Source organism: Phoxinus phoxinus (genome assembly GCF_949152265.1).
Source record: "Phoxinus phoxinus genome assembly, chromosome: 9".
Classification (NCBI taxonomy): domain Eukaryota; kingdom Metazoa; phylum Chordata; class Actinopteri; order Cypriniformes; family Leuciscidae; genus Phoxinus; species Phoxinus phoxinus.
Genome location: NC_136884.1, coordinates 9,273,085 through 9,298,666, shown reverse-complemented (window position 1 = coordinate 9,298,666; position 25,582 = coordinate 9,273,085). Strand labels below are relative to the sequence as shown.

General features: G+C 36.8%; 2 protein-coding genes across 5 annotated transcripts; one reads left to right on the top strand and one right to left on the bottom strand.

The window, feature by feature from the left end:
* Positions 1–1,406: 1,406 nt before the first annotated feature.
* pphln1 (periphilin 1) lies at positions 1,407–17,041 on the bottom strand. 2 transcript variants are annotated; one of them, XM_079624354.1, is made up of 11 exons: positions 16,565–17,041; positions 15,587–15,635; positions 15,203–15,267; positions 14,875–15,105; positions 14,574–14,641; positions 11,857–11,991; positions 11,586–11,764; positions 10,511–10,546; positions 9,072–9,148; positions 7,256–7,387; positions 1,407–1,612 (listed from the first exon to the last, which is right to left on the bottom strand). In XM_079624354.1, coding segments are annotated over exons 2-11 (1,119 nt in total). In that variant the 5' UTR covers positions 15,588–15,635; positions 16,565–17,041; the 3' UTR covers positions 1,407–1,417. The 2 variants fall into 2 exon arrangements, with proteins under 2 accessions (XP_079480480.1, XP_079480481.1); XM_079624355.1 differs by having other exon boundaries at positions 14,893–15,105; positions 16,565–16,946.
* Positions 16,920–25,007, top strand: zcrb1 (zinc finger CCHC-type and RNA binding motif 1). Of its 3 annotated transcripts, XM_079624358.1 has the most exons (9): positions 16,920–16,958; positions 22,377–22,502; positions 22,613–22,711; positions 23,337–23,365; positions 23,461–23,572; positions 23,659–23,766; positions 23,967–24,076; positions 24,205–24,277; positions 24,380–25,007. In XM_079624358.1, the coding sequence occupies exons 3-9, from the start codon at positions 22,628–22,630 to the stop codon at positions 24,521–24,523; spliced, it is 660 nt and encodes a 219-aa protein (XP_079480484.1). In that variant the 5' UTR covers positions 16,920–16,958; positions 22,377–22,502; positions 22,613–22,627; the 3' UTR covers positions 24,524–25,007. The 3 variants fall into 3 exon arrangements, with proteins under 3 accessions (XP_079480484.1, XP_079480483.1, XP_079480482.1); XM_079624357.1 differs by lacking the exon at positions 16,920–16,958 and having other exon boundaries at positions 22,357–22,502; XM_079624356.1 differs by lacking the exon at positions 16,920–16,958 and having other exon boundaries at positions 22,365–22,534; positions 24,380–24,825.
* Positions 25,008–25,582: the final 575 nt, after the last annotated feature.

Genomic DNA, 25,582 nt, shown 5'->3' with positions numbered 1-25,582 from the left:
CTTGAGACTGAAACCATGCCTATGTTGCCGCTGGAACATATACATGACTGATCCTAAAGAAGCTGGACAACAAAACTATTTATCTTGAGTTTTAAGTTGTCTGTACAATTGCAGTGTCAGTTGTGTTGCTGGTATATGAACAATGAAAGCAACATGTAATATTTCCTTGTAGATTGTATAGCAAAAGCATTATTCCCAAAAGCAAAATTACTGGGTAGCATGTAGACTAACTGAATAATAATTTAATAGTGCAAGCAATGTATATTTGTTAAATTAAGATTGGAATACTGATATTTTTATATCCAAATATGTTAAATGATTAATTACAATTCCTGGCCTCAGAACTTTTTTTTATTTTATGATTATTAATTAACAAAATTGAGGTCTGCCATTTTTTTGACCAGGGTTTTGCAAATGCAAAATATATATGCACTATTCAAGTTTGATGGTCCCGTTACATTACTCTGCAGGTGTAATAAATTCCCTTATGCGCTTAAACAGTGTTGGGGTAATCTTCCCTCTACTATGTACATTTCACCACAGGTAACCATACTATCCCTTTTTAACATTAAGATGTCAATAAAATAATTCAAGAGAGATCTAATACATTCCCCTGCAACTTGATTTTTTTATTTATTTACTTACTGACTTCTTGAGAAAACTACAAAATATATTTGATTACTAAACACAGCAACTTTATTTAATTGCAAACATGAGATCACAAAAAGGGTGTATTAAATCAAAAGGAAAAACATGCATTGTAGTAACTTCAAGACAAGTTCTTTAATACTATACAAAGAAAAACTACACAAATACTTGTGTTGGGCTTCATAATATAGTGGCTGGGAAATTTGATTTTGAAATAAAATGAAAATGCATTATTTTCAGCTGCACAGCTTAACCGTACTACAGATAGCAGCAATTAACTGAACCCATCAAGATTACTTACCATAATTCATTCATCAACATTTGTCATTGCTCTGAAAGAATTTAAGAGATTTAATTGGCAGCAACATAGAACCCTTTCAATTTATACATACTTGATCAGGACAACCAGCATTATCTTGTAAATCTCCTCAATGGGTTAATAAACCTCCTTAGCTTCTGCAATAAACAAGGAACAGAGCAAACCCTCTTCTGGCATTCATTTCCTTGTGTTTGCAATCTATTTTCTTTTTTATTACTCCTTAATGTTGAAAGGTTACAAAGAGATTATACAATCTATCATCAATGGATAAATGGGACTGCATAAATGAAAAATAGAGAGATTTTCCTTGCCCCAGGAAGATTTCTTTCAGGGGGACACCGATTACACAATGTACAATAGCCTTTACATAAGTCATAAAAACAATGAAGGACTCTTGTGTAGGTTCAGAGATAAACAACAAAACTGCTGGTCAAGTAAAATGGGGCCATCTTAGACAGCAGGTTCAGGCTGTCGTACCACCTCGTCGAGTTCAGCAATGAAGTGTTGCAAGTCCGCAAGGCATCGCTCACGGATCTCAACCAGGTTCTCTTTTAGTGGGTTCTGCAGGTGCTTCTCTAAGGTGGGTTCCTTGGACACAAGCATCTTCACCACCATGCCAAACGTCTCACAGTCCTGGCGATAGACCTATACGACACACAGCCCAATGTTTGAAATTATAATGCAGCAAAACATGTCCAACAGGATGATTAAAGAAAATGTATGCATCTGCTTTAAAATGAGGATTGTGTGCATTCCAATGTCAATGGGCAATCACAAATCACCACATTACAGTATATGTTCATGTCTAGCCACTTACAAAACTACATCTCAAAAAACGAACGTAAAAGAAAAGGTATTGTAAAAAAAAAAAAATGTGTGATAGGTGTGATTTTTATTTTTATTTGGCTTTCTAACCAACACAGAAACACATGCCTTGATATGCGCAGACACAATTTCTTGAAAATAAAAATTAATCCTGGAGCTCAAGAATACGATTTTTTTCACCTGCTGGCCCAGGTCTCGTGCTTGTATTTTACTTGGCAAATGCATTGTGTGGATATTCAGAGCATGGTCTCGAGAACCATCCAACTTTTAATCTAACCTTTTCTGTTCACAGAAGACAACGAGGATAGAGCGCGGTTTTGTTGTGTATGTGGGAGAACGTTCTGTCTTTCTGATCTGCCATCCAGACGATAGTACAAAGCCCCGAACCAAAACTCTCAGAGCTCAGTTATGTTTACTGTGGTTGGATAATCAAACACTTCTGGACATCAAAGCAATGCTTCAGACCCAGGGGAGTCTGCATAACCTCTGCAATTACCTTCACTTACACACAGCCCTTAGGACATGTAACTTATAGCTGAAGTTCATATCTTGAAATTTACGGGAGACCGATATAAAATCAGATTGACATGAATTTACGTTGGTACAGAGCAACACAATGCACTCAACTGAATTAAAAGAAACTGAAAGCGGTTAAAGATCTCAACATAGCTTTTGACATGGCCCCAACATTACATAACCACCAGACAACAACATCTGGAAGTACTTAAAATATAACAGGAACTAAAAAATTGGGCATAATACTAATAATAATAATTAAAAAAGACAATTCATATCCTCAGTGATTCCCACTACCTGCCCTCACAAGCTCTAGGTCTGGAAAGAAATGTGCCCACTCAACTAATTGTGCTGACTAATCATTTTTGCAGTGAGCTCCTCATTAGCTTTCACATGGGCTCTTTCCCATGGCTGAGTCAGGTACTAGTAAAATGAGATCACCTTGTTCCAGGAATCACAGAGGCCCACACACAAAGCCCACAAAGTTCTTGTGTGAGAACTGCCTCTAATAGTCATTAAGTCGAATAGGTTCAATGAGAAGACTCTAATAGTCAATTAGAACATTCCAGAATAGAATGGATAAATGATGTAGAAAGGAAGTTCTCCGTAGCCCGAGGCTGCGCGTTAAGAGAGACTGCAGTTACAGAGTCAATCTGTGTGACTGTTTAAACTGCATTAACGCTCAACCAATAAACCATATAGCCTACAATGCAAGAAGCACAGCTCACATAGAAGTCAAACCAAACCAAGCAGCATTCTGTTGGTCAATGTGGTGAATTTGTATGAAAAAATTTAAGAAATGTGTGTGGGGAAATGTTTCACCCTTACATAAAATTTGCAAACTCCTATTAAAATTATTATATACCGGTATATATATATATATATATTTCACCTGCGGAATTTCAGCAAGAAAAGGTAAAAATGACCAGTGACCACACCTTTAGTCTCTATGATTTTCGAGTCCTTACAATCTATTGGATTTATATAAGCCGGATTGTTTGGACCAATAATCGCACAAGTAGTGTCTCCAGTGCAAACCACACGTTTTGAGGTGCCATTTATACCTGCAGTACAAATTGTGCTAATACTTTGGGGTTAAGAGTTTAAATTTGTTACCAAATATGAGTAACAGGTCCTGGACCTGCAAATGGAAACAAGTCAGTATACAAGCTTGCCATGAATAACTTAAAAATAGCCATAAAAAAAAAGAAAAGGCCAACAACTACATGTGTGGCCTAGAATGCAATTCACAATGCCATCTGAGTACAGTATAAAAGACTTCTAGGCTCAGAATAAACCACACTAACTCAGTAAGGATGTTGGCCGAGGTTAACAGAAAGTTTCGAAAGACCACTATTTCTTAAAGTGAATGCTACTTCTGCTGCTTTAGAACAATTAAAATAAACATTTTAACAGCATCAGTTGTGATTCATGAATCTATTTTAGGGGGGAAATATCTGAACATCTATTGCCGTGTCCTATTATGAGTTGTTTTATAACCTTGAACATACAAAGCCACTTTAACCACACTAAGATTAAATAATTCATAACAATGCCAAGAATGCTGGGAAGCGATTTCTTAGAGCATGCACTACTTCCTGTGAACCCCACCTCTGTTACCCAATCAAACAGGAAGGCTGAACGGGACCTCGCGAGTGTGTGTGTGTGTGTGTGTGTGTGTGTGTTCTTGTTCAGCCTTTCATGTGTCATTTTTGTACTGTGGGAGGCTGATTCCTGATTCCGGGTAAAGATAGCAGAGAATTATTCAGGAAGGGTGGGAGAGACAAGGAGGGAAAAGTGGGAAAGCATCTATACACTAATAACTCTTATGAGTGGTTCACTGAAAGTTCACTTATAGTTTAGTAAGACCAAAGTTGGTTTTATTATATAAAAAGTATTGCATTTTGGTGCATGGTATTTCAATATATTCAGCTGTACGCCCAGCATTATGGACTAAATATATGGAGGCTACAGCTAACATCAGTTAAATGCAATGATATTCTCCAATGGAATCGTTTCTGTCACGTTACTGTACATACATTAGAATAGAGATGCCCTCAAAGCGAGCAGACATGCACCAAAACCTGATAACCACAAAGCACTAATTTACTCTTTTTTTTTTTTAAGATGCATATTCAAATTGATAAGAGCAAAAAGAGATATACTCTAATGTCTGTGTTCTGGAACAGGAGCATAGAAAACATAAGTATAGCAAATAAATATGTAAGGGGGATGGGTCTTTAGAGGTCTGTGTATCAGTCTATTATTTTATTTGATCTGACATTTTCAGATCAGACACATCAAACGCGATTAAAGAACGAAGGAATCAAACATCCCTTATGGACCTAAAAGCTTAGCTTCAGACCCAGATTAAGCCTCACCGTGGACTGCAGAACTATCACAACAAAGATGCCCTACTTACAGCTCTTTAGCAGCAAGGAATTCAGTCTTGTTAGAATTCACACGGGCTCATTTGTAAAATAAACCTCTTGCTGGTCATAACAAAACATTCGAGGGCCAACTAGATTCCTCTTTGAGCATGACTTGAACTTGTTTAAAGACTACGCTCACTTTCATGAAGAAAAACATAACCAGTAAATAAGAAGGCAATAATAACTAAGGAATAGTTTTTCCATAAATGAAACTTCTTCCATCATTTACTCACTCTCATGTTGTTCCAAAACTATATGGCTATTTCTTTGGAGCCAATTTTAGCTGTATATGGCAGTCTCATTGATCAATATAATAACGTTGCACTACTTTGCTCTTTATATCTAAATATGCATGCGGGAGAGCGAGTGAATCAACGGTTTCAGTTTCCGCACTGCCTGCACAAACAACGGGACGCACACTGTTATAGTCTGGTTATAGTCAGGTAAACAACACACAATGACAGCAGCTTTACGTCACCGTTCGTTCCTCAAGTATATGGAAACACATGGCCATTTCGGCTGGCCGAGAACAGGCTCTGGCTCTAGAACGCAAACCATTCTAGTGGAAATGGGGTATCAGTGAGTTGAACCCAAGAACCAGATCAGTCTCATTAATGAGACGGATAATTCAGATAAGCTTCAGAACTGAACAGTTTCAACTTAGAACGATTTGTTATTGAATCAGATATCTGACTTGTCACAAACTATCATGATCGAGTAAAGGAGAGCTTGGCCGATTTTAAATTTCTTGCATTTGTCAATCTTTAGACCCTGCTCAATAGTATTGGATGGAAACGATTGAATAGCACATTTAAAAAAATGTCTGCTTTTATGTCCCACAGACCTTTATATGTATATTGTTCAAGTGTATATAAAAAGCATGCTGTATAGAGCATGCCAGCTAAATGTTTGTTAAAAAAAGGTAAAGTAAAGAGTGTAGAGATGGCTAGACCAGATTGAAGGAGAAGCTAAACATCTGGTGGACACTTAAACAGAAACACACACACTTTGTGAAATAACAGGCTTTGGCCTGAAAGACATCCACAGACTGTCACTAAAGTATGTGTGTTCAGGGCAAATCAAAACACCCTTCAACATCAATTGAAGCACAGAAAGAAAGAAAAAATCCTGAACAAATTACAGAAATGTAGATATGTCAGTCATTCATGCAGAAAAATAGTCTTAAGTGATCATTTGAGAATACAAAGAGCTATTCAAACACAAAAACAGATTGATTCAAAGGGCCTCCTGTGATTTAAGAGGAAAACTTGGCCATGCATACAAAAATCAGATGTGTTTTCTGTATGTAAATAACCCAATAAAGCTCAAGGTTGGGTCAAAAGCAGACAGTTAAAATCTTGCAGCGTCAGGACCAAGGCTGGTGCTCAATAGGAGGGCTGGCTCCCTGCTCATGGGGGATCCCATCTCTCATTTAATAGGGCCAGTAAAGAGGAAGAGGAGAGAGCAGGAACTTTATTATAATCATTTTGAAGCTGAGACAGTGGGTCTTTTACCCTTCTATTCTCCTTAGTAGATGCAGTGACCAAAAAGGAAATGAAAATGCATTAGAACGTATTTTAAATGATGTTGTTATGATGCTTTTGAACAAAATAAATTCTGTAACTTCTATGTAATTAATCTCTCAATGCATTAAAGCATTAATTCACCTAAAAATATAAATAGCTGAACTTTTTGTTTAACTCTGGCAGCCCTATCAGTGTTTCCTGATTTGCATTTTGGAACTAAGGCGGCCGCCTAAGCAACACACGCCTGCTGCCTTAACTACGTTGTTCAAAGAAATGTATATGAGCGATATCTGCCGTGTTACTCTGTCCTGTTTAGAGCTTAGATTCTCTCCCCGAACCCGATATTTCCCGCCGCTATACTCGGGCTGGGCCCTTGATCTAGAGACGTGCGGTGCGGGACTAGATTTGATGGCCGAGCGCAAGCGGTAACACTCACTCTGTGTGTGTGGGCTGCGGGAGAATAAAACTATTAAATAGAAATATCTATGAATAAAACACATAAAAACGAATAAATTGTTATTCATCTGTTGCAGAAAAGCAACAAGAACAACTAAAACAAAATAGAAACGATTTACAGGCCAGAGTTTCTATCTGTAACATGTTTGCAGCGTTGAGCGATGTAGCCAATCACAGACATATGTGTTGATTTCTTGAACGCAATGGCCAATCAGAAGCATGAGAGATGCAATCAGAGATGTATGAGATCGCGATGAACTGATGTCAGCTTTTTAGGAATTATTAAGGGAGTGCACTTTGCGCGCATTCAGTCATGGCAAACCATGCACGCAGCCTGCTTGCTTTTAGGTTAAATTAACAGTAGTTTGTGAATGTTAATGCTTTAATAACAAATAATCTATCAGGAGCATTTATGCTGATGTGTATGGTGGCGACACGTAGGCTAACTTTAAGGTATTTCATGGAGGTACAGAAAAAAAAAAAACGTTGAAACATCTTTTAAAGTTTAAAACCAACTGGAGCATTTCGCAAACCTTCTCAATTTCCCGAGCCTTGGCAGCAATAGCTTGAGCTCGTCGCTCCTGAAAGTCGTCCATGACAGATGAAGCTTCATCCACAGTGGTCTGAACTTCATCCGCGGGCCCTTCCACCAATGGCATTTCCTCCTGCAGTACACAGAACCGGGCATTGTTAAAGCTAAAATAATCCAGAAACCTGCTCATCATAAAACATAACAAAAATGCTGTAAATCATCATTCAGGAAAGTAGGAAAGAAAGATGCCTTTTCCCCAGACAGAAAACAGGCAAAGCAGAACATCACTGTGTGACCGGATGGAAACAAGTCGGCTAAATTTAGTTCTACGTCTTGGACCTGAACCTGACTTTTTGTCTTAGAAAATGCATCGTCTCATACCAATTAACCAAACGTAAACCAATAACAATAATTTGTTCTAATTGGGGATGAATATAAATTTGAGAAAAGCACTCCAAAAAAGGCATTACAAACAAATATGAGCCCACCACAGCGAAATACATGCACTTCATCTGTTCTTTGTTCCTCAAACAATGAATCCCCAAAACAAGTGTATTTGTTGAACTTAAGAGACCGCCTATCAGGCCCAGTTTACATTGGCAAATTCTTTTCATCTAAGGCACAAGGTTATGGCTTATGCCCCATGAACAGAGCTATGGAAGAAGATCAAAGGACGTCCACTAACTAGAAACAACTTTCATCTGCACATGGTTCAGAGGTGAAACTAACTGATCAAACAAAACACACACACACGTTCTTTAGTAAGGCATTTCATGTTGCTTTGGTTCACATCACAAAATTATTCTGGATAAATCTATTGGCGGTGGAGACCTCCCACTTCAGTTCTATCTATCTATCCGTCCGTCCGTCTGTGTGTGTGTGTGTGTGTGTGTGTGTAATTATACTTTGTTATATATCGTATTTCTTTTTACAAATATTAAGATTATTTCTGCACATCACACAGAAACAATAAATCATTAAGGATTTTTTTGGTGTTGCTCGCTATTAATAAGACCTACTTAAAATTATGAAAATATTTTTTAAAGCATTTTGTCCACAATTTGGGTGACAGAGCTGATAAATTAGAGTTGTAACAGATAAAATGTACACACAACTATCTGTAATTAAACCATAAAAAAAGAAGCTTCTTAACAAAAGCAGTTCTGTCCCATGTCTTGCGAATCAGTAAAATAATTCAACTTGCATTACTGATAAAACTCCATAAATCACAAAGATTAAAATCAAATTTAAATTAGCAAAAATATATTGCATGATTGTTCTCTGATCTCAGTTGACCTAAACACACAAAAAAGGGAAAAGGAGGAGAGTACATGAGAAATAAAGTTAAACAAATTTATTTTCGGCTCTCAGAGCTCCCTAGAGTATGTCCAGAGTGCTCTGAGCCTCCGATAAGATCTTGTGATAAAGGCGAGAGTTGAGCTAATGGATTTCACCCTCTTTTTTTAGCCTTGCTGCGGTCTGGGTGGCCCCATGATATCCACAAACTCTCCTTCAGCGACCCGCCGTGTTTTGTGTCAGAACCGTGCTTACAGTCTGAATAAACACGACACGGACCACTAGCCTTTCATGCGCCAAACAGGACTCTTTAAAACCCATCATATGAGGAGAGAGAGAGAAAGAGAGGAAAGCACAAGCAAACAGCCTTTCAAAATGAAGGAAAAAAATCTCCAGTCAAGAAGATTTTTTTTTTGTTTTTTGAAATGGCTGGCATGTCACACTTATTATTATTTTAGTGGATGAAAGGGAGTGTTCTGGTAAGCACATCTGTTTGGGAGCTGTGTGTGTGCGCCACTCACCTTAGTGACTGATACAGAGCTATGGGGCGAACCGTCTCGAGATGCACTCACGGAGGGGACGGGGGGCCTTTCCTTGTCTGTAGAAGATGAAAGACTGGGATCAGAACGTAAGAAACAAAGCATCTGTTGTAGGACGCAAGCCAACAATGCAGCTATAGTTTGGACTTGGATCAACATCCCCCAGAAAGCCACGGAAAATGGCCTTGCTTGACTCATTTGGTGCAGTAAACGTTTTCGCATGCTGGAACGGATCCTGCTCGCTTTCCGAATATCCAGCTGGCATGCAGAACCAGGTGGTTCCCTCACTGCTGATCAGGGCTCTTCCCTGCAGGCAAACCACAGCCAGGTGCCTGCAGTGTCACCCCGTGACCCTCTCCGTGTGAGCTGTGGGCTCAACACCTACGGATTCGTTCGGAGAGAGATGGAGTGCTCGCCAAATTGATTTGGAGCGGAGAGGAGTCTATGACCAGAAGTGATGTTTACATTTAAACAGATTTAAGATTCAAATCTAAACCTCCTTGCGATGTACATGGCATGCTATCAAACATCTGGCAAAGAAAAGTAAAACGCTAGAAAAGAAGGGAAGGTTTAGCAATCAGACACTCGAACACACGCCTGTGGACTTTTTACGATCCCCAGCCAAAGGAAGTGAGAGGAAAGCAGACAAACAAAACGAGGCTCTACGATGGTGCGATTACCAACGCTTTCTCTCAAGTTACTGTGACTGCAGGCTGACCTTTAACTTATAAAGCATAGCGAAACAAAATCCCCTTGTGCGTGAGCCATAAGCTTTCTTTATCATGATTCAAGAGGAGTATGACTTTTTTTCTTTTCGAGATTTATTTATTTATTCAGCAAGGACGCATTCAATCGGTCAAAAGTAAAGAGGTTTATAATGTTTCAAAAGACTTCTTTAGCTTTTTGTCAAAAAAATCCTGAAAATAAAGCGTCTCGCAGTTTCCACAAAAAATAATAAGCAGCACAACTGTTTTCAACACTGATAATAAGAAAACATTTTTTGAGCATCGTTGATTTCTGAAGGATCATGTGGCCCTGAAGACAGGAGAAATGAATGCTAAAAAATTCAGCTTTGCCATCACAGGAATTACTTGCATTCTCAAATAGAACAGTTTCACATAATTAATGCTTTACTGTTACTCTCTTCACTAAGAGACGTCTTTCAAAAACCAACCCCAAACCTATCAACGGTAGTGTAGCTTTGCTAGCATGCCTCTCGTATTAATTTATTTATTTGGCAAGTACTGAGTCCTACACTCTTATTGATAGCTTAAAAATTAAGCAATATATTTAAAACTTTGTGACAAACAGGTGATAGAATTGTCCTGCATTATGCAGGCTCAAATTCAGGTGGGACTTTTGATGCATAATAAATATGACTGGATCATCCAGATTACCCTTAAGGACACTGTTTTACTCACCCGGTCCTCTGGCTACCCCAATCGGCTCCTCATATCCTGAAACAGAGGAAAACATTTTTGTACATCATTAAAAAATAAAAAAATAAAAAAGTACCAGAACTGTAATTTTTAGTGCCCAACAATTCAGGTGTTTTTGATGCATTTCTTTCATCAGTAATAGAGGTTAGATCATACAGTGACATGCCAATCCTGCTCCATCTTTTTAGAACAGCATAATCTAAAGACTCTCTTTTGGAGTATGTCAACCAAAAACATGTGCATCCAATATTGGCTGCTCAAAGCGTCTCTCTGGAGCTTATTACTGAGGATCTCATTATAGTAACAGAGAACAGGGAAACAAACACAGATGGGAGTCTTTATTAGGACAGCTTGAGTGACATCATCTGTGATCTGAGGTCTGCAGTGGACACTTGGGTACAGTCATGTCCAAGCATGTCTATTTTCAAACACAACGACTCAAATCAAACCTGTCTGAGAAGCATTTAGGACGTTTTATCTAGTTTATATGAGGAATAAAGCAACCAGGCAAAGTCTTTTCACTCTGCAGCCTGGCATTTTAAAATGCGCTCGTGTGCAAATCAGTCAAGAAAGCCTTTAAATTAATCAACAGGCTTTCCCACGTCAAAAAAGTCCATGACAGTTCAAATGCTACACTGCAAGCTGTGCACTGACCCTTTGTATCATCCCTTTGTGTGTGTGGGAGATCCCACCAATGAGATTTCTACAATGAAATGGCGAAATTCTGTCTATACATGCGATGTGAACACCACTGGCATTAATCAATTTAATTTAAATGATTTATGAAGGATCTTGTGACACTGAAACATGGAGAAACAGCTGCTGAAAATTCACCTTTGCCATCACAGTAAAAGAAATGCATTTAAAAATAGTAAAATATAGAAATAGTTCTAATAAATTATAGTCATATTTTAAAATTTTACCGTTTTTGCTGTATTTTTTAACAAATAAATGCAGCCTTGGTTAGCATAAGAAAAAATCTCACCAACACCAAACTTGTGTGTATGTAACTTGTAAGAAGTGACTAATCAAGTATTTGACTGAAGATGTTTCATACTTTTCCCCTGCTGGGGCAAGATAGGGTGCGCTTTGCCCCGCTCTGGTGAGTAGCTGCGGCTGCTTATGCTGGACCCCGACCGACTGTGAGGGGAAGGGGGGACGTCCCGCCGGGCTGGAGAGCGTTCACGTACTGGCGGGAAGGGTGCCTTTCGTCTCACGTTGTCCCGTGTCTCCTCCCTGTGACAGAGCACAAACACATTCAGGTTTTAAGCATGTGTTTCCTAGTAGAACAATATTGTGCATTTTACATAACATGTCTGAATACAAACCCCCGGTCCAGGCTCATTATGGCCTGAATGAGATTGTCGTCTCCTGCATCGGGGGCTATTGCAGGCAGAGACCTGGGCTGAGGGTAAGTTCCCTGGACTCGAGCGTTTGGGGGAGGACCAGCGCGATTACTCGGTCTGAACAGGGAAAGGAAAAAGAAGACAAATATTTGCATTCACATTATGGATAAGGAATATTAGCATATTCTCATTAAACAGTTAAATAGATACTAAACCAAAACAGACACAATTAAGAAAATGTACCTTAATATATATATATATATATATTATTTTTTTTAAATCAAAGTATATGTGGTTTAAGAAGTTTCCTACTGTCCTCTGACAGTTTAAGGTTAAAGAGGGGACAGTCATTTAATCTTGTTTATATGAACCAAGACCTGTAGGGTCAGACACTCAGTGTACTGAGATGAACTGGTGTGACTGGGATGGTCATTTCAGATGTCTAAATAAATACTTAATATTTTTTATTCTGTATGTTTTCTGTTTTTGACCTGTACAATGTCATATCTAACACTTGACTTTCTATCCTGTCCTTTACACAAAATAAGATATTTTAAAGAACGTTTAAATTGTTTTTGTCCATATTATGAAAGTCAATGGGGCCAAAACAACACTTGAACTCACTTTCATTCTATGTTGAATGACTTCTAAGGGTCAGTGAATATTCAGAAAATCAGGGTCAATTATGATTTAGTAATGCCCATAAAGACTTATTTGAAACCTATTAGTTATGCAGGACACCCCTGGTCCTGATACAGAGGAGATTCTCTTAAACTAGTCTCCACACTGGGCTCTGCCTCATTTAAGACTTTACCTATATGTGTAAGACCATGCCAGAGGCTTCACATCCTGCTTGTAAATTGCAACTCAATATAAACTGCACAAAGAGGAGGCCAAAATGAGGCTTGTAAAAAGTTGCAGTGCTGCCTAACAGAGCAGCACCGCAGCTCTGCGGAGTTCACCCGCAACCAAGACATTCATTAACACACATCTGTTCTAGCGGCAGTAAAACCCCCTTCAGTTTACTCTGCTCCCCCTCGACTCGGTTTCCCTGCTAAGGCCCTCCGGTCGCGCAGGCCGATTACGTGCCACTTATATGGCCTGCCGCGCAGGAGAGCGGGACGTAAAAGAATCACAGGCACCTGGTCCGAGTGACCCTGGCCTGAACCCCAACCAGGTTCCTCTCTCACAAACACACACGACAATGTGTCCGCACACAGTGACCTCGCAAAACTTTAATGACCCTCACATCTGTTTGAAGTGCAGGTGACCCTGTCTGCCCTGGACTAACAGAGCAAATTACCACATGTCTGTCTTTACTGCCAATATGAAGCCGGGATATTACCCCAAGCCAAAAAAAGGTTAACCTCTCACTCCCAATCGCAAGCCATCACAATAGATTAAAGCACTGAAAAGGTCAAAACAAGTACTTTAAAGTACTATGTCTGACATCCAAGATTATCCGTATTAGCAGGAAAATGCTTTATATGGCTATATAAAGAACATTTATTTAAAACTGAATCTTTAAAAATGTCTGATTTTAATATGAAGAGAGGCTTAGACAAGCATGCTTTACTGACTAAATACAAAAGCGCCACCAGGTGGTAAGAGTGGGTTTTGTCCAAATATTCTTTTTGGTATTATTTTTAAGTTTTACTTATTTATTATAAATAAGTAAATATACACACAAATATGTGTGCGAGCCACACGTTTAAAATGAATGAAACATTCAATTGCATGTATATTTATTTATAGAATAAATATACATTATATACACGTGTGTGTATATATATATATATATATATATATATATATACACATGTATGCGTGTGTGTGCAAAATAAAAATAATAAAATATAGAATTTTATCATTGTCAGCATGCTCAAACTTTAGCCAGTGTCCTCATTTGTGAAATGTCTATGAAGAAATTTAAACCCTATGCAAGTCTATTCTGTTTTTCTACTTTTAAGAAAAATACTGCATTCTTGTACAGATTTTGACATAAATTTGACCAATTAAGAAAACCATGATGTCACCATTTAAAAGTTTTGCTGACACTCTCTTTTAGAAGGGGTGGACCAACACGAGGTTCATTTGGCTGCCCTCCATCCCTGCTGTGAACAGTTGCGATTAATTACTGGAAAGAGTCAGATTAAGACATATGGAAAACCACTGGTATGCTGGGTGACTGTCTGTGGGTATTTCCAAGGGAGCGGAACCAAAAAACAGAGAATGTAGGACAACTCAGAGTTTGATTTATGCTCTGTATTAAGAAACTTCACTTTGAGTGAGAGAAGAAGGGAAGCCAAGAAACAAAGTATATAAAAAAAACAAGGCAACACAGTTCCAAGGAGGGAACACAGCTTGTTTTCAAGAGGAACAGGTCTGCCATCTGCTGGGGAAATTAAATTAGTTTCAATGAACCTCCCTAGTATCCTTGACCTCGTTTACACTCCCTATTAAGATCCACAAGTGGTCAGCACTAAATAAGAGTGTAAACAGGACTAAAAAATATTTTTAAGGTCACTCAAACCACATTTGGCGGTTACCTTTCGCAAACTCTAATCTGAATATATGGCAAGAGAGAGTATTTCCTCAATTTCCAAAGAGTAAAAAGAAATAAAAGGCTTAGTTTATTCAGAATAAGCCCATCATATAATACATATTTTCCTTTGTGGCAAGCTGTGCTCGTGAAATACCTAAAGTCCATTTGGCGACCACCATGAGGTTCCTCTCTTTGCCCTCTGTAGTACTGGAAGTCTTCCTGCTGAAATGCAAAACACAATGATATGATGAAAATGCAAGACACACAATTGTAAAGTGTTGAGTGTTTTCCATATCTGATCTTTAAATTTTACATATCTTTTTATTTTTATTGAACTGATTTATAACATTACAAAGAGTCATCTCAGGACAATCAAATAGCAATAATATTAATATTCCTATAATTCAAACAACACTAACAAAAAAGTAAAACATGAATAAAAAATGAATCCATACCTGATCTTTGATGCTTACCCTTCGACCAGGCGGCCCACCCCTGTGGTCATTTGAAAATGAGTGATGGCTGTCTCCATGGTAACCTCTCTGATCATCTCCATGGTAGTTGCGAGGGGCACCGTTTGGGTAAAACCGGGAGCTATCGTATTCAAAGCCACCGCGGCCATAGTCCTCGTCCGGCCGCCCAAAGGGAGGTCTCCTGTCTCCTTGAGCTCCTCTTGGAAACGGACCCTGGAAAGTCAAAAGAGCTCAAGCAAGGCTGTTTGTTTCACAGCATGAAACAAATGTCTGATCATGGCCAAAACAATTATGACAAATAAGTATTTACCCCTCTGTCTGGAGGAAACCGGTCCTCGTAAATATCTCTAATATTTCGATCCCTCCTAAAAGCCACTGAGGTGTAAAAAAAAAACCACACAAAAAAAACACACACAGATTACATATTACCATTATTTAAACCACTGTAACAATATAGAACTTACACATGAGTTATCTAAAAATGTTATTACATCAAAGTTAAATTATTTTAAAAGGTATTAAATGAAAACAAAAGACCAGCCATTTTACGACAAACCAAAAAAACAATAAATAACTTTATGCAGAATGCATAATTTTTACAAAAATATGTTATATTTATTAATATAATCATATTAAATAATATTTTTTACATATTTCAATCAAACTTTAAAAATCATATTACTAAATAACTTACTTTTAGTTTCTGAATGGAAAATCGATGTCTTCAGTTGTATGACGATTATCTAGTAACAAAATGAGACAAAAATATGAATGCACCAAAACCTAGGGCAGACAATTATTTATAGCCCATAATAACCATGAATTATTACTATTAAATATATAGTTTTGCTTAACAGAAAATAGAAACAAAAACATGCAAATAAATAAATAGCATTCACACTGACTTATTCACGTAACATACAGGCTTTGTGTAGAAAATACTAATTTAAGTACTTCTAATACAAGATAAACTGTTTAAAAATACAATATTAAAGGCTAGATGGCGTTGTTGTTACGCACGTCGCGCAACCCCTTTTTTCATGAATGTATTTTACAATGCATCAGGGCCCCGAGTTCATTGTTGTTTTTGCAAAACAGTTTGTATTTGATTTTGAACACAAATTGTTACTGGTAATGCAAGCAAATTCAGTCTCATTATTCCGCTAAAATGTACAGTTCTTGACGTATGATCACGTTGCTATGCAACAACAAATAACGATATGATGTAGATGCGCATTGAGAAGCTAATCGGGCTGAAATGCTGTATTGACCAGTAACTAACTAAATGCTGTAACTAACCGTTGTATGATTTAATTGAAATAATAGCGTATAATATTGTATTATATTATCATCTGCTTTCAACATTGTGCTTATTAGATCTATAAGTAAAAATGCTCAGTGTAATCGTAACGTGTTTGTATCACAGAAAGCACGCGCCTTTCTTAACGTTACGCTGCGTTGCCCTGTTTGTTTGTGCTACTGCTACAATTCACAGTCAAGGAAGAATCAACTCCAATTAATATTAATTTGTGTTTTACCTATATGCACGTATCTCCAGCAAACAAACTCTTATTTATAATAAACTCATTTAAATCACACTGCAATACCGTTTTTCACCAGTAAGTTACATACTGAGAACACATGCATAACCCCAAAACAAGCGTTTACATACCGTTCACGTGTTTTGATTGACATATCTCCTGTCAATTCACCTTTTTTGTTATCTTTCGTAGGCAAAAAACTTTTATGAAATAATAATTTTGAGACAAAACGTGGCGAAACACAAGCCCGTTGACAAACAAAACTCCACAGCCACAATCAAAAATACGTTTCCGGGTCCAGACCAATTTTTTTTTTTTTTTTTTTTTCAAAATAATGACTGACAATCTTAATAAAATAACTACAAAATTTTAATTGATGCTATTGTTCACTGTATATTTATTTTAATGTATTTTAATGAGTCCTGTCAATTTATATTTGTAGCAATCCATTTTGTGAATTTGTTTTCTGAGAGAGACGGTTATGTTGTGACAGCGGCGTCCTTTTTAACTTCCGGGTCACGCTGAGCTGCTGATATGGGGTAGGGTTCCGGTTTGTTGCCGTGTTTCTTGGAGAGCGGTTGTTGACACTTTGAGTGGCGGCGTATGGCGGCCAAGTCAAGCAAGTCAAAGAATACGTATAATACGAGGAATCAAGGAAATCGAACCGGGAATGGATCAGAGACTCTAAGAATGGGAGAAACAGGTAAAGAGGAGGCTGATATGGAGGTAGGATGGGATATGGCCAGAACAGGAAAGAAGGTTAACAAAAAGAGGAAAAAAGGTAAAGAGGAAATATCAGAAAGCAGTTCAGTAGCTAGTGAGGAAGAGGGGGATGAGGGAAATAATGTCAAGAGGGAATTTAGGATAATACTGAAGTTTAAAGGAGAGGTAGGAGTTTTAGGAGTTAATCCATTGACGTTGACGCATGAACTGAAAAAGCTGGTAGGAGAGATAGCCTTTGCAAAGGTGCTACAAGATGGAGCTTTAATGATTGCATGTAGAAATGAAGAACAAAAAAATAAAGCCATAAAATTAAAGACAATTGGGAAAAAGATAGTAATGAGTTACAAGATTGTAGGACAAGAGTCATGGGTGTACGGAGTAATAAATGGAATTCCGTTAGGAGTTACGATGGAGGAATTAAAAGATAATCTAGAGGGGGCAAAGGTCATAGAAGCAGTCCGACTTCAAATGAGCAGAGAAGGTAGAAGAATGGATAGCTTGTCAGTACGTCTAAAATTGGAGGGAAAAGTAGTACCAGATCGGATTAAATTGGGTTATATCAGTTACCCGATAAGGCAGTATATGGCCCCTCCTTTGAGGTGTTATAATTGTCAACGTTATGGCCATACTGCGTTAGTGTGTAAGGCTAAAATGAGGTGTGCGCGTTGTGGAGGAGAGCATGAATTTGGGAAGTGTGGAGAGGGAGTTGGATTGAAGTGTTGCAACTGTGGAGGTAATCATAATGCGGCATATGGAGGTTGTGAGGTGAGGAAAAAGGCTGTGGAAGTACAACAGGAGAAGTCAAAGAATAACGGGACATATGCTGAAGCTGTGAAAGCGGTAAATGACAGGAATAGACAAAGTGGTACTGAAAGAGTAGAGTATGGGAAAATAAATGAAGGTACAGGAAGAGTGGATGAAGGTAGAATACCAGAAGATGCAATGATAGTAACTAAGAGAAATTTTGTGCTCTTTATGGTGGAAGTAATTAATTGTACAGCGCAAACAGAAAGGAGAACAGAAAAGTTACAAATAATAGTAAAGGCGGCAGAGAGATTTCTAGAAATAAAGGGATTGAAATGTGAAGACATAATGAAAAATCTTACAGAATTTCAGTCAAGTCAGGAATTAGGGGTAGGCTAGTATGTTAGTTATATTACAATGGAATGCTAGGAGCCTGTGTGCTAATGGACAAGAATTTAAAGGGTATATAAACCAAATGAAAGATAAACCAGATGTGATATGTATTCAAGAGTCATGGTTGAATTCTAGATTAGAATTTGTTTTAAAAGGATACATAAGTGTGAGAAGAGATCGGGAAGAAGGAAAGGGAGGAGGATGTGTCAGTTTTGTAAAAGAGGGAATACCATATAGAGTTTTGGAGAAAGGGGAAACGATGGAATATATAGTAGTAGAAATATGGGTTGGAAATAAGAATTATGTTATAATAAATTTTTATAATCCGTGTAAAAAAATAACACAAGAAAGTATGGGAGCTATAAAAGGATTAAGAGAAAATAGAGTAATATGGTGTGGGGATTTTAATGCCCATAATACTTTATGGGGAGGTTTAGTGACAGATACAAATGGTATGGTCATTGAAGAGGTGATGGAAAAGGAGAATTTAGTTTGTATAAATGATGGAACAAAAACTCGTATGGATGTAAATTTAGGGAGGGAATCAGCAATTGATCTAACTATTGTTTCTAATGAATTAGGGGGAATAATAAATTGGGAGGTATTAAATTGTACAGTGGGTAGTGATCATTTTCCAATATTAAGTACAGTTGTAAATAATGAGATAAGGAAGATAAAGAAAGTAAATACAGGGAAGTGGAAATATGAGAAAGCAGATTGGGAAAAATTTGAAAGAATATGTGAGGAAGGATTGGAAATGATCAAGATGAATGAAAGAATAATAATTGAAAGAGTATATACAGAAATAATATCAGTGATACAGAGTGCTGCTAGAGAATGCATTCCGAAAAACAAAGGAAAGAGGGAGGGGAAAATAGTTCCATGGTGGAATGAGGAGTGTGCAATAGCAGTTAAGAGGAAAAGGAAAGCATTTAAAATCTTAAGGAAAACTCACAATTGGGAAAACATGATAATATATAAAAAGGGACAGGCAGAAACTAGAAGAACAATAAGGGAAGTGAAGAAAGAATATTGGAGATCATATTGTGAAGAAATTGGGAAAAATACTCCAATTGGGGAAGTATGGAGTATGATTAAAAAGATGAGTGGCATTAGAAGGGAATATGAGTATCCTGTGTTAAGTAGTGGGGAAGAAATAGCAATAAGTGATGAGGAGAAAGCAGAAATGTTTAGAAAAGAATTCTCAAAAATAAATAGTTCGAATAATTTGATGATGGAATGTAAGGAAATGAGGGAGAAGTTATTAAAAGAACATCCATTTATTTTAGAGAAAAAAAGAGGAACAAATAGTATTCTAGATGTGCCTTTTTCATATTCAGAATTAAAGAGGGCATTAAAAAATACAAAAGCGTCAACTCCAGGACAGGATGGAATTAGCTATATAATGTTAAAAAAGTTAAGTGAAGAATCTCTTAAAGTCATTCTAGAGTTTTACAACAGGGTATGGGAAGAAGGGACGTTACCTAAGAATTGGAAAGAAGCTGTAATAATTCCTATTAGAAAACCAGGTAAAGATCCAAATATTCCACTAAACTACAGACCGATAGCGTTAACAGCACATTTAGGTAAAGTGATGGAAAAAATGATTACAGATCGTTTAATGTATCATATGGAGAAGAATAATTGTTTTTCCCCATATCAAAATGGTTTTAGACAGGGAAAAAGTACAATGGACTCAATTATTAATTTGGAGTCAGATATAAGGAAAGCTTTGATAAATAAAGAAACTCTAATAGCAGTTTTTTTTGACGTAGAAAAAGCATATGATATGCTATGGAAGGAAGGTTTATTGATCAAATTAGATCAAATTGGAATAGATGGAAAATTATATAATTGGATTAAAGAGTTCTTAATGGAAAGAAATATTAAAGTAAAGATTGGGGAATATATATCAAGGAAAGGAATAATTGAGAATGGAACTCCGCAGGGTAGTGTTATAAGTCCTTTGTTGTTTATTATTATGATAAATGATGTATTTGCAACAATAGATAAGAATATAAATAAATCATTGTTCGCAGATGATGGAGCGTTGTGGTTTAGAGGTAGGAATGTAGAGTATATTGTTAATAAAATGCAATCAGTGTTAAAAAGTGTTGAGAAATGGTCTTATAAATGGGGTTTTAAATTCTCAGTGGAGAAAACTAAATATATATTTTTTACAAATAAAAGGGCAAGTATTGATTTAAAGATGAAGTTATATAATAAAGAAATAGAACAAGTTAAAGACATAAGATTTTTAGGTATGTGGTTTGATGCTAAAGCTACATGGAGCGTACATATAAACAAGATGGAGGGAAAGTGTAAGAAGATCTTAAACGTAATGAGGTGTATTTCAGGACGAGAATGGGGAGCTGACAGAGTGGCATTAAAAACAATTTATTCAACAATGATAAGAGCAATATTAGATTATGGTTGTATTGCATACGGAACAGCAGCTAAGTCACAGTTAAGAAAGTTAGAGCGAATTCAATCACAAGCGTTGAGAATATGTTGTGGAGCTTATCCTTCCTCTCCTGTTTCAGCTTTACAGGTGGAGATGGGGGAGATGCCAATTCACTTAAGAAGGAAGCAATTGACACTGGCATACTGGGTTAATCTAAAAGGGCAGAAGGATAGTCATCCAACAAAAGGTATACTTGAAACATGTTGGGAACATGGGAAAGGGAAAGTTAACAGTTTTGGTTGGATTATTAAGGATTTAGTTCAGGATATGAAATTAAATGAGTACAGTATTATTCCAGTAGTAATATTACCAACAATACCATTATGGATATTACCTCAACCTAATGTAGATCTATTCTTATTGGAATCAAGGCAAGATAAAAATCGGAGGATGTTGGAGGCAGAGATGACAAAAGAGTATATTGGGAGTAAGTATGAACAATATGTACATGTTTTTACAGATGCGTCTAAGGATCCACAAAAGGAACAGGTGGGGATAGCGTACATAATACCCAGATTGAAAGTGGCGAGAGGGGAAAGAATATCAGATCAGGTATCTGTGTTTACAGGAGAGTTAATAGCAATTATGGTAGCAATTAGTAAAATAAATGAAATGGGGTTAAGTAAAACTCTAATATGCTCAGATTCAAGTTCGGCCTTGATGTGCCTGGAAGCTCAGAAATCAGATACTAGACAAGATATTGTTTTGGAAATCCTACAGATATTGTTCATAATGCAACAGGAAAATAAGATAGTTCAGTTTTTATGGGTTCCGGCACATACTGGAGTAGCAGGAAATGAAGCAGCTGACAAGTTAGCAAAACAGGCTATGGCAAAGGAAACTATAGATATGGAAATTAAGTATAGCAAATTAGAAATCAAATCAATAATTAAAAGGGAGATAAATAATAATTGGCAAATGTACTGGGATAATGAGGAAAAGGGTAGACATTTACATTCAATACAACCAGTGGTAGGTAGAGGAAGGAAGTCAAGTGAAAGAAGGAAGGAAGACTGTATTATTTCTAGATTAAGATTGGGACATACAGGACTTAATTCAACAATGGAAATAATAGGGAAACATCATACAGGTTTGTGTGAATGGTGTGGAATAAGAGAAACAGTGGAGCATGTACTAATTAAGTGTAATAAATATTCAGAAGAAAGAAGTAAGCTAAGAGAAGAACTGCAGGTGGAAGGTAATCAGCAATTAACATTAAGGATAGTTTTAAATTCAGTAGAAGGGGGTAGGTTAATAATAAAGTTTTTAAGAAGAACCAATTTGATCCAAAGAATATAGGTGGGGTATAAATGTAGACAATATGTTTTATACAGTTAAAAATATTATACTACTATATATATATATAATTTTTTTTTTTTTTTTTTTTTTTTTTTTTTTTTTTTTTGTAGTAACAGCATCCCTCTTTGGAATGAGATGGACTTTTGCCGTAGATGGAGGAGCTGAACACGCAGCAACATCGAAAGCACGAGTCCTGATTGTTCTGGTAGTGGGATTAAGTAGTGTATCTTGTCTCTGATCTATTACCCACAGTAGATGGCGGTAATGCTCTTTTTAAGAATGCGAACCGCCAAATAAGCACAAAGAAGAAGAAGAAGAAGAGCTGCTGATATTTTGAATCGGATTTACACGCTGATTAAACATCTACGTTTTAGACAAGTTAGACATGACAAGCGCAGTTATTTTCATTATCTTAAACATGCTTTAAGTAAGATTCTCGTGGTTAAGTAAGTCTGAAATGTGTTTTATTAAATTGCCTGTAAGCTGCTCTTTTAGTATCATATTTTGCTTTATGTGTATGTGCATGTTGTGATAAATGTTATTTGTTCTTTTTCAGATATCAGAGATAAAGATGAGTGGTGGTTTAGCGCCCAGCAAAAGCACTGTTTATGTGTCGAACATCCCATTCTCCTTGACTAACAACGATTTGCACAAGGTAACGTTACTCCGTTGCATGTTGACAATAAGTGGACCCATTAATTATATAGGGGAGAGTGGGGTAAGACATTTGATAGTGGAAAAATAAAACTAATATACATAATTATATTTCAGCTGAAATTAGAATTAAGCATCTATATAATATAGGGACTTAGAAATAGGACTTATGTATAAGCGGTCTCATGTCATAGGGAAAGTTGAGTCATTTGTGGAATACCTGGGCAATTTGCATAACAATCTAAGGCATAGGAACATACAAAATGTTGTTCTCTCATTGAGTTCTCAAAGCTTCTCTAACATATCATGTGGGACATCCATTATCATACTCTTGGGGTTCTTATCAGTGCTCCGTCTAAAGAAGAAATCCTGCTTGATGTTTTTCAACAAGACCATTCGCACTCGGATGCAAAGCTCACTATCACTAGTATTATTAGTTGAGCAAATTACGTATCTTACCTTGAAGCATCTGACACATTGTTTATGTTGGGCGCTCTCTAAATATTTGATTAAATATAGGCTATTATTACGTTTCTTAGAATAAGGGATATCTACTCCTCCTATATTACATAATTTTTTCTAAAATACAAATTACATTAACTTATTTTTTTGCAATTTCCCCACAGCTATGCTCTAAATATGGCAAGGTTGTCAAGTAAGTTTCCTTTGGTCTGCAATGAAGAGTTTGTTATACTCGTATCACTATATCAAAGTATATCTTGATCATAGTCGCAATGTCATTTTCTGAAGGGTGACTGTTGTCAAAGATAAGCAGACACGGATGAGTAAGGGAGTGGCGTTTGTGCTGTTCCTAGACAGAGAGACTGCTCATAATTGTGCCCGCTCACTAAACAACAAACAGGTATGCTGTTTTAACATGAAGACCTAGTAAGTGTCTGATTTTAAAAAAAGCACACATGGAGCCAAAGTGCTTGTTTGCTCTTTCAGTTGTTTGGGAGAACGGTGAAGGCCAGTATCGCCATTGACAATGGGAGAGCTACAGAATTCATTAGAAAGAGAAACTACACAGACAAATCCAAGTGTTATGAATGTGGGGTAAGTTTTCTGATCCACTGATATTGTTGACGTGTTAGTTTTGTTGTATTTATCATAGATAGATAGGATAGAACTTCCTATATGAACAATTTCACCTGTTTACTAATACGGTTTTAGTGAAGTATTGTACAATTTAAACTTAATGGAAGGAGAAAAGTTTTTGAGATTCACTGTTTTGTCATGTCATTTGTCTGTGCTAGGAAGAAGGGCACTTGAGTTACGCCTGTCCCAAAAATTTACTTGGAGAGAGAGAACCTCCACCTAAAAAAGAAAAGAAAAAGAAGAAAAAGGTTCAGGAGCCTGAGGAGGTGTAAGTACTTCCTAATTGAATTAATAATTTAAACTAGTACTTAGTATGTACTTAATGCAATTAATCTTTTATATGTAATTCCTTGAATATAATATAAGAGAAAATAAATGTTGTTTTTGTCCTTTTAGAGAACCGGAGGACAGTGAGGAAGAAGGAGAGGATCCAGCATTGGACAGTTTAAGTCAGGCAATTGCTTTCCAGGTCAGTGAATATTATATACACTACGGTTCAGTCATCATACATTAATATTCCCAGTAAAAGTGGGCTCAGAAAGAAATCAAACTTTTTGCCTGTCATCATCAGCAAGCACACATTGAGGAGGAGGAGGAGAAGAGAAAGAAGCAGGTCACAGAAGATGCGTCCCAAGCTTCTACATCAGACGACACCCACAAGCCCAGGATCAAAAAGAGCACATACTTCAGTGATGAGGAGGAGCTCAGTGACTGATTCATACTTTTATGTGCTCGGAACAGACTGCCTCTTCTCAACTGCTTTTAAGTCACATATTGATCTAAATTTCTAATTTTGTCAAACTATATGTTGTCATGAAAGGCAGAGAAAACTTCTGCTTATCTTGATCTGAGATGTTGGTTGTGATGTTATGCTCCTCATTCAGATAATTACACCTCTAAATATTTGTTATATAGTATTGTGATTGTTTTTTTAATCTTGTAAATATGGTTTAGTTTTGTGCATTTCACTTATACATTATTCTTTTTGTTCCAGGAAGCATGGAAAATAAACCGTTTTAAAATAACTTTCTGTCTGCTCTCAGCTGTCATTTGAAGGCTTTTGAATGCATTTTATTCACCCACTGATATAATTCAAACACACTGGTCTAGATAACCAGTTGTTTGACAGTAGTATTTCATATTATTATCAAGGTTTAAAATAATTGTCTGCATTCTCAATAAGAAAGATGTCAAATATTAAAAAATAGCAGTATACTTTACATTAATTGCATGATATTACTTCATATCATTAGTGGATGTGTTTGTGAAATTTCCACATATTACGTGAATATACATACAAAAAGGGTGGAAGTGAATACGTCTAAAGATTAAAATCATAATTTAAATGAACGTATATTGAATAAAATATTGTTTTGGGAATGGAAAAATGGGAAAACATTTGGCTGCAAATTTACTAGTTCTTGGAGCCTATTTTAGGCTGAAATTGCAACCATCTTAACCATATTTTTGTATTTGTTTGTTTGGGTTTTATTTATTGTATAAACAATCTATTTCCTTTTGATGTTTGTTGTTAGAAAAAAGCAAAACACAAATCAAGGTTTTAAGCTGCATTTTAGACCTATGGTTTTTAGACTCGTATTTTGGTAACAATAGAAAAACAAAATGGCTAATTTAAAAAAAATTAACTGACCATTTGCTGAAACAGAAAAACACTTTCCCTAAACTTTTTCGAGTTTAGGCCTTGTTTTGTACCCAATTCGTGGGAAGTGCCAGGACGAATGACTTTAATTTAGGGGGGTGCAGTAAAACCCAC

Coding starts and splice junctions, on each gene's coding strand:
- pphln1 (XM_079624354.1), bottom strand. Junction 15,106..15,202: donor GGTTTCCTCCAGACAGAGGG/GTAAATACTTAT, acceptor TTGACTTTCCAG/GGTCCGTTTCCAAGAGGAGC. Junction 1,613..7,255: donor AGGCTCGGGAAATTGAGAAG/GTTTGCGAAATG, acceptor TGTGTCGTATAG/GTCTATCGCCAGGACTGTGA.
- zcrb1 (XM_079624356.1), top strand. CDS start 22,514: ATGTGTTTTATTAAATTGCCT. Junction 23,573..23,658: donor GCTCACTAAACAACAAACAG/GTATGCTGTTTT, acceptor TTGCTCTTTCAG/TTGTTTGGGAGAACGGTGAA. Junction 24,278..24,379: donor GTCAGGCAATTGCTTTCCAG/GTCAGTGAATAT, acceptor TGTCATCATCAG/CAAGCACACATTGAGGAGGA.